The sequence below is a fragment of the Scyliorhinus canicula genome, chromosome 12 (assembly GCF_902713615.1).
Source record: "Scyliorhinus canicula chromosome 12, sScyCan1.1, whole genome shotgun sequence".
NCBI classification, from domain to species: Eukaryota; Metazoa; Chordata; class Chondrichthyes; order Carcharhiniformes; family Scyliorhinidae; genus Scyliorhinus; species Scyliorhinus canicula.
Window position 1 is genome coordinate 145333395 of NC_052157.1, and position 12097 is coordinate 145345491.

A 12097-nucleotide genomic window follows, 5' to 3' on the forward strand; every position below is an offset into this window, starting at 1 on the left:
AGAATATGAGGTTGACATCAACCATGATGTATTTGAATAGCGGAGAAGGCTTGAGGGGCTGGGTGGTCTACTCCTGTCCCTATCCAACAACCTCTGCTGGATGTGTACAGCAGATCAGGAGAGAATCAGGCTTGTGTATGATTATCCTTGCAGTTTCCTTATTGTCAAAGTTCACACGTGGTAATGACTACTTGAGCAAAGTACAGGAGGGTAATGTGTGACCACATTACTCTACTTCAGAAAGATCGGTTAGAAAAAATACAACCTGAAAGAAAGGGTTACTTGAGCCCTGATTTTAAACTCCCTAGCAGGATTCAAGCAGGCAGGGACTAAAGGCGATGCTAAACTATCTGGTTCTTCGCTGGATGAGGCCTGGGAAATTACAACCTCTGCCTCTTAGGTTAGCTTCCCACCCAAACTCAGTAGGAACCATAACTGGCAGGAATTGGATTCCTATGCCAGACGTTTAATCCAAGAACTTAAAGGGACAATCCTTGACGGTTGTGTAAGTTTAGCAGTTTCAGACATCATATCATAGAATTTACAGTGCAGAAGGAGGCCATTCGGCCCATCGAGTCTGCACCGGCTCCTGGAAAGAGCACCCTACCCAAGGTTAACACCTTCACCCTATCCCCATAACCCAGTAACCCCACCCAACACTAACGGCAATTTTGGACACTAAGGGCAATTTATCATGGCCAATCCACCTAACCTGCACATCTTTGGACTGTGGGAGGAAACCGGAGCACCCGGAGGAAACCCACGCACACACGGGGAGAATGTGCAGACTCCGCACGGACAGTGACCCAAGCCGGGAATCGAACATGGGACCCTGGAGCTGTGAAGCGATTGTGCCATCCACAATGCTACCGTGCTGCCCTATGAAGCAAGGCAAGTCCAGGACGGCTCGCCCAAAGCTGCGCAGTCCAAAGAAGCGGAAACATTTCTCCTTCTTAGCTTACAAAGAAACCAACAAAAGAAAATCCTTTCTGGGCCATTACTGACCCCTCTTTATCTCAGCAGATGTCGCTCTGACCGGTTCAAAGGAGCAGCTTAAAATTAGGGCCTGTGAGAAGGAGATAAGATAGGAAGAGACAAGTTGCAGTCTTTTTAACCATCAATGGCTAACTTCTGCCCTTTTGTTTGAGTGGCACGTGGGTATTTTGATCAGATAGCAAATAAGTTATTATTCAATAGGATTTTTAAAAAATTCATTCATGGAATGTTGGCATTGATGACAAGGTCAGCATTTTGCTCATCCATGATAGCCCTTGAGATGGTGATGCTCAGCTACCTTAACTGCAGATGACCTTGCCATGTAACTACCTCAGTGCTGTTATGCTCCAGGATTTTGACCTGATAGCAGTGAAAGGACAGCAGTATATTTCCAACTCGGGCATGTGATTTGGAGGAGAATGTGCAGATGGAGGTGTTGCAAAGCACCTGTTGTTCTTATCCCAGAAACTTCTGTGTGGTAGAGGTCAGGGGTTTGAAAAACATCTGGTAGATGGTACACACTGCAACCTGTGGTGGAGGGACTGAATATTTAAGGTGGTGGCTGGGGAGTGCCAATCAAACAGGCTACTTTCTGCTGGATGTTGTCGAGCTTCTTGAGCTGCAATTATCCAGGTAGGCGGAAAGTATTCCATCACACTCACTTTGTCTTATGTATGGTAGACAGGCTTTCAGATTCAGGAGGTGTGATACTTGTTGCAGAATTCCCATTCTCGAGTATTTATATGGTTGGGCCAGTTACATTTCTGGCCAGTGGTGACTGCCAGGATATTTATGGTCAAAAGTTCAACGAGTTAATGCCGTTGAATGTCATGGGGAGATGGTTACTCTCTCTTTGGGGATGAACATTTCCTGGCACTGTGTGACACAAACACCTATTGGTTCAGGTCTTGCCGAACACAGGCAGAGACAGCATCATTATCTGAGGAGTTGCAAATGGTACTGAACAGCGTTTAATCATCAGAAAGAAGCCCACTTCTGCGTGAAAATAAGGTGATAGATCGTTGAACCTAGGTTTCTGCTCTGACAGATTTCTACTGTGATGTCCTGGTGCTGAGATGATTGGATTCCAACAATCACAACTACTTCCGTTGTGCTAGGTAGGGCTCCAACCAGTAGACCATTCCCATTGACTTCAATTCTATTGGGGCTCCTTGAAGTTGATCAAAAGCTTCCATGATATAAAGGGCAACCACTGACAGACAAGGTGGGCAGCACGGTAGCACAAGTGAATAGCACTGTGGCTTCACAACGCCAGGGTCCCAGGTTCGATTCTCCGCTGGGTCACGGTCTGTGCGGAGTCTGCACGTTCTCCTCGTGTTTGCGTGGGTTTCCTCCAGGTGCTCCGGTTTCCTCCCACAGTCCAAAGATGTGCAGGTTAGATGGATTGGCCATGATAAATTGCCCTTAGTGACCAAAAAGGTTAGGAGGGGTTATTAGTGTTACGAGGATATGGGGGAAGTGAGGGCTCAAGTGGGACGGTGCAAACTCGATGGGCCGAATGGCCTCCTTCTGCACTGTATGTTCTATGTTCAGACATTAAAGAATTCATTTTTTACGATAAATTATCAAATGAACATTTGATTTACTGTAGAAAGAACAAAAATGAAACAGATGTTTGCGTCTTTGGTTTATAATAATGTGTTATGCTTAGAAAAACAACTGGGATGGATGACCAGATAAACATATCTGAGATAGAAAGATCTGAAATAGTTCTTAGTTTAAAATTCCTCAGTGGTGTAACATGCATTCTTTGTATTTCTAAAGTAAATGTTTTAAATAATACTGAATCCTTTTCACCCATATATGTATGTCAAAATAAGTATATTTTTGTTTTGTACTGCAGGGTGTTTTGTTTTTGCCAATAACAGCCACTATTGATTTGTTGTTGGTGGATGATGTATCCTTAGTACCCAGAAATCTTACTGTGTACAACCATCCTGATATTTTGGTAAGATGTGCTTTAATTGTCCAAAAATATCGAATAATATTATAGAATAATAAGGATCTTTCTGAAACGCAATAGATTAAATAGTCTATGGGTGCGAATCTCCGGCTACATTGGGCTACTGCTTGAGCGCAATGTAGCCGGGGAAAGCGCTCCAGCAAGCCTCCAGACAGCCCGTGCCCTCGCAAGATTCTCCGGAGTCCCACGAGATGTCGGAGTCAGAACCCCGTCCCAAATGGGTGTGGCTGAATGATGCTCACTGAAGTAGGTCGTAAACATACTTAAGAACTACCTGCACAGGATTCACCCGTCTCCGTCAATTCTTCAGCCTCCCCGGCACCAGGGGGGTCTCCCGGGCCACTGGAGACCACAGGATGGTCAGCGTAAGTCCAAGGTGGCTCCTTGGCCCTGGCACTGCCAAGGTGCCCGGATGGCACAGACGAGCCAGCAGGAGCTGTGTGCCAGGGTGGCAGTGGAAGGGTGCCAGTGTGGCATTGCCAAGGGCGAGGAGGGCCATGCCCATAAAATCAGAGTGGAGGGGGGGTTTGAAGGGTGGGAGAGTGCAGGGCAAGTAAGTAGGGGCCTCCGGGAAGCTTGATGGTTGGGGGTTCTGGAAGAGAGGAGACCCTTTAAGGGGGCTTGGGCGGGCCTGAAGAGGGAGGGCTCCAAGGGACCCCATAGTGGGATGCCCTCACTTGGGGTGTGGGTAGTGTCCACAAGCTTACTTAGAGATCAGGGCACCCTTTCAAAATGGCGCGTCAATCTTGGAGTTCAGCTCCCCAGTGCTAAACAAAATTTTTAATGTGGCCTAAACCAGTGAGAGACTCCCGAGGGCCCAAAAAGTGAGTAGGTGTCATTGCATAAAGGTGGGGAACTTGTCGTCAGAGCCAGCGGGAAACTTCCTGAAAAACCCGCCTAAATGAAATTGTTTGGGAGAATCGTGCCCTTCTCGGTAATATTGAAGGAATACAATCCACACAATGGTTGTATAAATCTTTGACTGCCATTTGTAGAAACTGAATAATCAGTCATCATAAACAAGCTGCTTTAATTCTAATCAAATAAAGTTTTGAAATGTAATGCACAAAATTCTGATCATGATTTCTGAAACTCATGCAGGAAAAGACCGATTGGACTAATTTTATAACCATCAATTAAATTGTGCAGGTTCAAATCCGATTCTTGGCCCACATTTGAAATCAGGTACCTGGCCTCAGTGAAGACGGTTGTGCGTTTTTCAAACTAGGCATTCCTAACTCGCACAATGGCCAGAGGAAAATGGTGTAGAGTCAGAAATACAAAGAAGAATCAGATTTCTTCCCAAAACAATTCAAAGTGTGGCCATTAGCACAACAAAATGCACCTCCGTGCCCAGACGATAATTCAGTGCTATATTTAATTATAAAGCTACTTGATTTATAGTAGTGTTACTTCTCAGTCAGAAAGCTACAATTGTTGCTTCATCAGGCTTCATCAGGAATTGAACACATTTAGTTTAAAATTTCTTTAGCAAGCTGCTTTATGGGGGTATCCAAGTTTGATGATGACCCAAAAATTGGTGGTGTATCATAAGTATAAAATTACAGAGGTATTGATTGATTAATTGGGAAAACTGTGGCAAATGTATTTCAAGACAGGCATAAATGGGATAATCCATTTTTGGACCAAAAATGGAGAGATTATTATATATTATTTAAATAGTGAAAAGTTGGGGAGAGTGGAGTCTCTGAGATTTAGGGCACAATATAAATGTAGTATCTAGGTACAAGAGAAAATTTCAAGAACTGATGGACTAGAATGTTAGAATATAAAGAGTTGAGGACATTTACAAAGATATACAAGACCGTAGTTATTGAGGTGTTCATTGCAGGCGAAAATGACGGCACCAGTGGAAAATCCTGCGGGAACAGAATCTTACTGGTGAGATCTAGTTCTCGCATTTTTCCTGCCCCTCGCTGGTGATGGGCAGGGTCCTCATTTAAATACCGTTAAATAAATGTAAATGTATTTAAGTAGTTTTCCCTCCATATGTTCTCTCCAGGTGGAGAATTCTCTCACTGGCGTAACATCACATTGGGACGGTGTGGTAGGCTATATTAGGGGTATCGCGGTACCTAGGTGGGATGTACCTTATATTGTAGTGTGAGTGGAAGAACCTGCCTGCTGGTTACGCCCAGCAGGCGGAGCATAAGAGTCTGTGTTTCACCCACAGCAGTCATTCTGTACCGGAGCTGCTGGGGTAACTACTTGGTCATTAAAGCCTTCAATTGGACTACAATCTCGCTTCAGTAGTGATTGATCATGCATCAGCCGGTTTACATCAGCTTCTACAAAACCTGAAGCTGTCGAGGAGAACCTGCTTGGGGTGCAAAGGTCAGTCAGTACAACTCCCGGGTGGGAGAGGAACATGCTGGGCACTGCCCCCTGGCAGCGCCAAGGTGGCCCCTCTAAGGAGCCCTAATTGGAAGGGAATTGCCTCGATGCTTGTTGGCGGGGGTGGGGAGACGAGAGTTGCCCTGATGCTCGTTGGGGTGGTCCTCTATTTCAAACGCTAATTGGGTTGCTTTTTAAAGATGGTACCCCAATCAGCGCCGGCTTTATCAGGCCCCGCCCACCAATGATGACCGAAAGCACGTCCCCAGATTCTATGTGCACAGAGTTCCATAGAATCTGGTGAGAAGACTTGGCTGTGCAGCTGGAGAGATACATGCCAGTTTTCTCACTGAAAATGACACTCTGGCAAATTATGGGAAGATTCCACCTATTATGTACAGTTCTAGGCATCCACAAGATATATTAACCTTGGATGGCGTGAAATTCAATGTTCCCAGGTTCCACGGGTTAAATTATAGAAGATTGCAAACCTGTCTTATATGGCCTGAGACATAGAAGTACAGATTTGACTGAGGTTTTTAGAATTGTGCAGGAATTGATAGAGCAGTTAGAAAAATGTATTCCGCTGGTTGAAAAGTCTAGGAATAAGAAAAATAACCTTCAAATCAGAGCAGACCATTCATAAAAAATGTTAGGACACACTTCACAGAAAGGCTGGTAGAACTGTAGAATTATCTCCCACAAAAAGCAGTGGATGTTCGCTCAATTTGCACTATTTTTTAAAAGAGCGGGATAGTTATCCTCCGTGTCCTGATCAATATTTATCTCTCCATCAACTTCACATTAATAGATTGTCAGATCATTATCACATTGCTGGTTTGGGGAGTTTGCTGTACCCATATTGGCTGCAACACATTACAACAGTGACTACACTTCAAAAGTACTTCTTTGACTGTGAAACATTTTGAGACACTTCTGGTTATTGTGAAAAGCCCTGTATAAGTGAAAGTTTTTATTTGTAATCATTTTAAAATCTGGGATCAATATTTTTTTTGCAAGCCAAGTATCTAGAAGTATGTGGTAGTATAATGGTTATGTTACTGGATTAGTAGTCCAGAATCCTTGACTAATGATCCCAAAACATGAATTTAATTTCTATAATGTTAGCTGGACAGTTTAAATTCATTCAATTAAATGCATTTGGAATAAAAGACTAATATCAGTAATGGTGACCATGAAGTTACTGGATTATTTAAAAAAAACTGGTTCACTAATCCCCTTGAGAGATGGAAATCTTCCATTCCTTCCTGGTCTGGTTCATATGTGACTCTTGACCCATGGCTTTGTGGCTGTCTCTTAAGTTACCCCTTAAATGTTCTAGCAAGTCACTCAGTCATATTCAAGTTGGTGTTTCACTATAACTTCCTCAAGGGCAGTTAGAAATGAGAAATAAAATTGAAAATGCCAATAAAAATACTTTTTTAAAAAAAAAAAAAAATGCTTGCTTTGCCAGTAATGCCCATGTCCCAAAAGAACGGTGAGAGACAGAATGATCTATCCCTGCTTTTTTCAGATCGAGACATTAATTTGATACCACATGTGCTTGTTCTGGTGGTTGTAAAAAATCGCAGAAAGAAGTCAGATTGCATTCTTCCCTCAACTGATACCACGACAAGCAGGGCTAGCTGGATGTTAAAACTATTTGCTATTTACAGGTCCTAGCTTTGCACCATTTAGCTACCCTGCATTTACCTGTATAACAACATTATTTATGCTTGAAAGAAGTAGTTTGGAACAATCTGAGGCTATGGTAACGCACTATATAAATGTTTGTGCCTCCTTTTGTGAGGAGCTATGGACTAAATGTGTGTATTTGTAAACAAACCAATGCCAGTAACTTGTATTTTCTTTTTCTTTAGGAAATAGTTTATTTAACTGAGGGCTCTGGATATTTTTTCGTAAATACTACAGACACTGAGATTTTGACTAGCACGTATCTGGAGACCAAAAACTATGTACACGTTAGTATCAAGTTATCAAAAAGCCTTTCTACATTTTTATTTGCTTGCATTGACACTCCTACCCTTGTTGCCACAGATAAGGCCACTTCAACCTGGAATTGTGACAATGAAAGCATATGACCTATGCCTGACATGCAAAGGTCCAGCCAGAGCAGAGATCTATGTTTCAGATATATTAGATTTTGAGTTGGACTTTATTCACAAGGTAAGTTCATTGTGGATATGCAAAGACAATGAAAAGAGTGGTGCTGAGCTGTTACTACTTCTGAGCATGATGTGCAGACGCCGGCGTTGGACTGGGGTTGGCACAGTAAGAAGTCTTACAACACCAGGTTAAAGTCCAGCAGGTTTGTTTGGAATCACTAGCTTTCGGAGCGTAGCTCCTTCATCAGGTGAGAGTGATGAAGGAGCTATGCTCCGAAAGCTAGTGATTCCAAACAAACCTGTTGGACTTTAACCTGGTGTTGTAAGTCTACTTACTGTACTTCTGAGCAGTTTAAATTCTTTTCTGATGGAATAAAAGTTATAATCTCATATCCAAACATGAGAGAAATTAAGGTTCCTTGTGCTTAACTTCCTTGGGATCATCATATTTTTGTAATCTAAACTGAACTGAACAGTTCTGGAGCCTGCACTGCACTTAAATCAGTAGCACTTTGATGGGTGGGGATATTTCAAGGAAAACCTCTGAGCCAACAAATGGTGTAAAGAAACCAAAAAGAAAATGCTGGAAAATCTCAGCAGGTCTGGCAGCATCTGGAGGGAGAGAAAAGAGCTAACGTTTTGAGTCCAGGTGACCCTTTGTCAAAGTTTGTCTAAATCCAGGATTCTGACATTAACTGGAACAGACGTTCCAATTTCAACTTGTAGGTTTGATTGATGAAACAACTCATTTAGTTACAAACTCTCGCCCATTTTCCAACCAGGCCCAATTTAGACTTCTTTACACCATTTAATGGTGTAATGGCTTTGACAAAGGGTCATCTGGACTCGAAACGTTAGCTCTTTTCTCTCCCTACAGATGCTGCCAGACCTGCTGAGATTTTCCAGCATTTTCTTTTTGGTTTCAGATTCCAGCATTGCAGTAACTTGCTTTTATTAAATGGTGTAAAGAAGTCTAAATGGGGCCTGGTTGGAAAATGGGCGAGAGTTTGTAACTAAATGAGTTGTTTCATCATCCAAACCTACAGGTTGAAATTGGAAAGTCTGTTCCAGTTAATGTCAGAATCCTGGATTTCTACAAGAAACCCTTGTTGAACAGATACTTTCGTTGCATGAATATAACCCTGCAGGCAGCTTCCCCAATTGTCACCTTAGAGTGAGTATCGAACAAGATTCAGATGGTGTAATTGTTTTGAGAAAGGCATTTTATGAAGTGTGGCGCTAACAATTGCACACAAAGACTTGAGACATGTACAATCGAGGCTTTATTGCTGTGTGATGTTATTCCTCCGGCAGCAGCTGTAGAATAGGATCTCAGTGACTCACACGCATATTTATACACAAGCTCCCTGTGGGCGGAGCTAGCCGGCAGGGCTTACCGGAGGAACCTGTATTACAAGTACAGCCATACATCCCCCTACTGCAAGTACACATATCTACAGTGGTTATATCACCACATGAAGACCAACAAAAACTATCAGAACTGAAATTCATATGTCTTTCAAAGATTATGGGTATGATTTTATGGCCCCACCCACCAGCAGGATCCTTCAGTCTCGCCAAAGTTAACAAACTTTTGGCAGGCTTGCCACATTCTGATGGCAGGAACCAAAACGGCAGGGCCAGAAAATCCCAACCTTTCATGGTTTGTTTTGCAGCAGTAGCTATATAGATTTATATAAACTTTCACTATGTATTACTGCTGGGATGCTCAAGCTTGAGGGCCTAAAAACCATCTCCTGGCCTGCCTAATGGCTGGCTCCTGATCTGCTACCTCAAAAGCTGACTTTTCTCATACACTGACTCCTACCCTATTCGCCCACTGGTAAGGGTCGGTACTGTCAATTCGGGTACAAACGGGGAGGTCTAAAGTAAAATGTGAGAGGAGAAAAATAAAGGAACCTACAGGAGGAGAAAATAGGAGTAAGATGAGGGGAAAAAACAAGTGAAAGGAAATGAAAGAGATAAAACAAGGACATATGGAGAAGGCAAACAGATATAAAAGATAAGGATGAGGAAGAGGAGCAGGGTTAACAGATAAGAATAATGGGAATATTGAGGAAATTCTCTAAATTCGACATGCCAGTGGGAAGGAAGCTTTAGCCATCGACTGTACATATTGAGAGATTGTAGGCATCCTGCTCTAAATTCCAATATGTGTGCTTGATGGAATGTTTTCCTCACCGCTTATTGATACAATCTAATCATTCTTTGGTGAAGTTCAACCTGAAGAAATTTTCATACTTCATAAATGTTGAAATTTCACTTGGAATTTTAGGAAGCTGTGTAACAGTATCCATAGGCAGAATCTTCTGCTCCCGCTGGTGGTGAGCTTTGAGGTGGGAGGGCATGTAATTAGGTGGAATGTTGGGGAACCAGAACCCTATCTCCTCTGCCAGAATTAAGCTCTAGGTGGGAAGGCCCATTGTCAACTTTTTTCTCTGCTGCCTATTGGGGCCCATAATGCCAATTTAATGACCACTTAAGGGCCTTACCCCACAACACCAGAATTAATCCAGTGGTGGGTAAAACTGTGCGGCCATCTTGTCACTTCCAGTGGCCAGCAGTTCTCAGTAAGTTAAGACTTCTGCACTTGGGATCTTGATCCTGAGGGAATATGCACCCAGCCAGCCTCATCACAGCCTTGTGGTGCAGTGGACCTTGATGAAAAGAGGTAGTGCAAGTCTCTCACCAACTCTCCAGCCAGAAGGGGAGACCTTCAACACCCCAACGAGATTTTGTCTCGTGTCTCTCAACCTGCAATCGATTAAAGGTGGAATTCACATTGGAATGGAGTGGGATAAGTATGGTTTTGCATAGAACCAGCAAATCAACTGATTTTCTTCACTTGTGAATCTTGTGTGCTACTGACACTATTTAATGCGGAGAGATCCAAAATCTCAAATTGTCCAAACTAAAGAAGAATGTTTGATATTGAACATTCTGCGTGGGGTGGTGATGAGATACTTTGTAAATCACAATATTTTCCAAAACTTTTCAATTTTCAGAACAATTACTGACTTGGATAAACATGCTGCAAGTTACTTAATTAGAGCTGTGGCTTTGGGTCAAACCACTCTTGTGACAAGTGCCAGAGACAAAAATGGGCGAAAATTGAGCTCTGCTCCACGTCAGGTTGAAGTGAGTGTGCTTCCTTTTACTATCACGAATATAGTGAGCAAGCATTGACATATTCTATCCAATTTAACACAATGCAAACAGTAATAGATTTGAACACCCTGTGAATTTCAATAGAATGGCGTTTTCCCTGAACAGCAAAGTATCAGTGCCTATGTCCAAGGGAATATTTGTGATAGTTACTTCTGAAGAAAAAGGTGCAGATTTTTCTCCAGTATACCAAGTTGGGTGGACTATAGAGACAGTGGGAAAATAGAACAAGGAGGCCTACGCCCACTTAAATTTTTCTTCTGGTACACAAATTGCTGGCTACTTCTTCATTACCCTATATCATGTAAATAATGGTAGGAACCGTGACCAACTCTGCACCCGGTCTCCCTGCTTGGGGGAATGCTGGCCATGTGCCATGGGAAAAGGACAGAAACAGTAACACGTTGGAGAATAAAGCTTTAGCAGTGGATTCCTCTCCCTCTTAACTCAAAAAATTCTGATGAGGTCATCCCAACCTGAAATGTCAAATCTGTTCCTGTCCATCGATAGGTAGTTCCTTCCTATAGGTGTTTTTATGTCCAGCATCTGCAGTATTTTGCTTCTGTTTCAATCATAGAGCCATGTTCCTTTCTAAATCAGTGACTTGGGTTAATACATTTGAACATGTGTGCAGGTTTTTTTTTTCTGTAAAATTTAGAAGATAAATTAGAAAGGGAGGCACAGTGATTAGCCCTGCTGCCTCACAGCGCCAGGTCCCGGATTCAATTCGGGCCTTGGGTGAGTTTTAACTCTCTCCCCGTGTCCACGTGGATTTCCTCTGGATATTCCAGTTTCCTCCCACAGTCCAAAGATGTGCAAGTTAGGTGAGGTTACGGGGATAGGGCGGGGACTGGGTCTAGGTAGGATGCTCTTTCAGAGGGCCGGTGCAGACTCGATGGGCCAAATGGCCTCCTTCCGCACTGTAGGAATGCTATGGTTCTATGGAATGAGGATTTATAAGATTGCTCATTTGATGCTAACCTATAATTTACATTGGCTTTAGGTATTCCCACCTTTTAGACTAATCCCCCGCAGGGTGACATTGATCATTGGTGGCATGATGCAGGTTAGTAGCCATAAGTAAATTCATACACGCTTTCTTTGTTGCATGAATACAGGATTTATGAATGCGTTGTTATGATATGAGGCCAAACATTTCTGAATTATAGCTTAAAATGAACATAAAAAGGATTAGGAGTCCGTGTACATTTTTAATAGACATGATTTAGCACCCTACCCATGAACTTGGGCACCATCACGAGAACCTGTCGCTGGCACCACAGTTATGATGAGATGTCATTCTCCCATAGTGTGAGAGCTCTTCACTCCTTGTCGTATTCAATATTTTCCCCGCTTCTTGACTGTGATAGAGAAATTCAAACAGCATTCATTAGGTGAGCAAAACTGAACTTTATTCACAAATTAGAACTGACTGCTAGCAGTATGGCTG

General features: G+C 42.8%; 1 protein-coding gene across 5 annotated transcripts in view; it reads left to right on the forward strand.

Annotated features, from left to right (window-relative positions):
* The window catches only part of LOC119974981 (nuclear pore membrane glycoprotein 210-like), a 236351-nt gene that overhangs the window by 133462 nt on the left and 90792 nt on the right, over positions 1 to 12097 (forward strand). For all 5 annotated transcript variants that reach the window (XM_038814382.1, XM_038814384.1, XM_038814386.1 and 2 more), the window contains 6 exons: positions 2861 to 2965; positions 7216 to 7317; positions 7394 to 7522; positions 8508 to 8635; positions 10488 to 10620; positions 11651 to 11713. In XM_038814382.1, coding sequence (XP_038670310.1) covers positions 2861 to 2965; positions 7216 to 7317; positions 7394 to 7522; positions 8508 to 8635; positions 10488 to 10620; positions 11651 to 11713 — 660 coding nt within the window. The remainder of the gene's footprint in view (positions 1 to 2860; positions 2966 to 7215; positions 7318 to 7393; positions 7523 to 8507; positions 8636 to 10487; positions 10621 to 11650; positions 11714 to 12097) is intronic.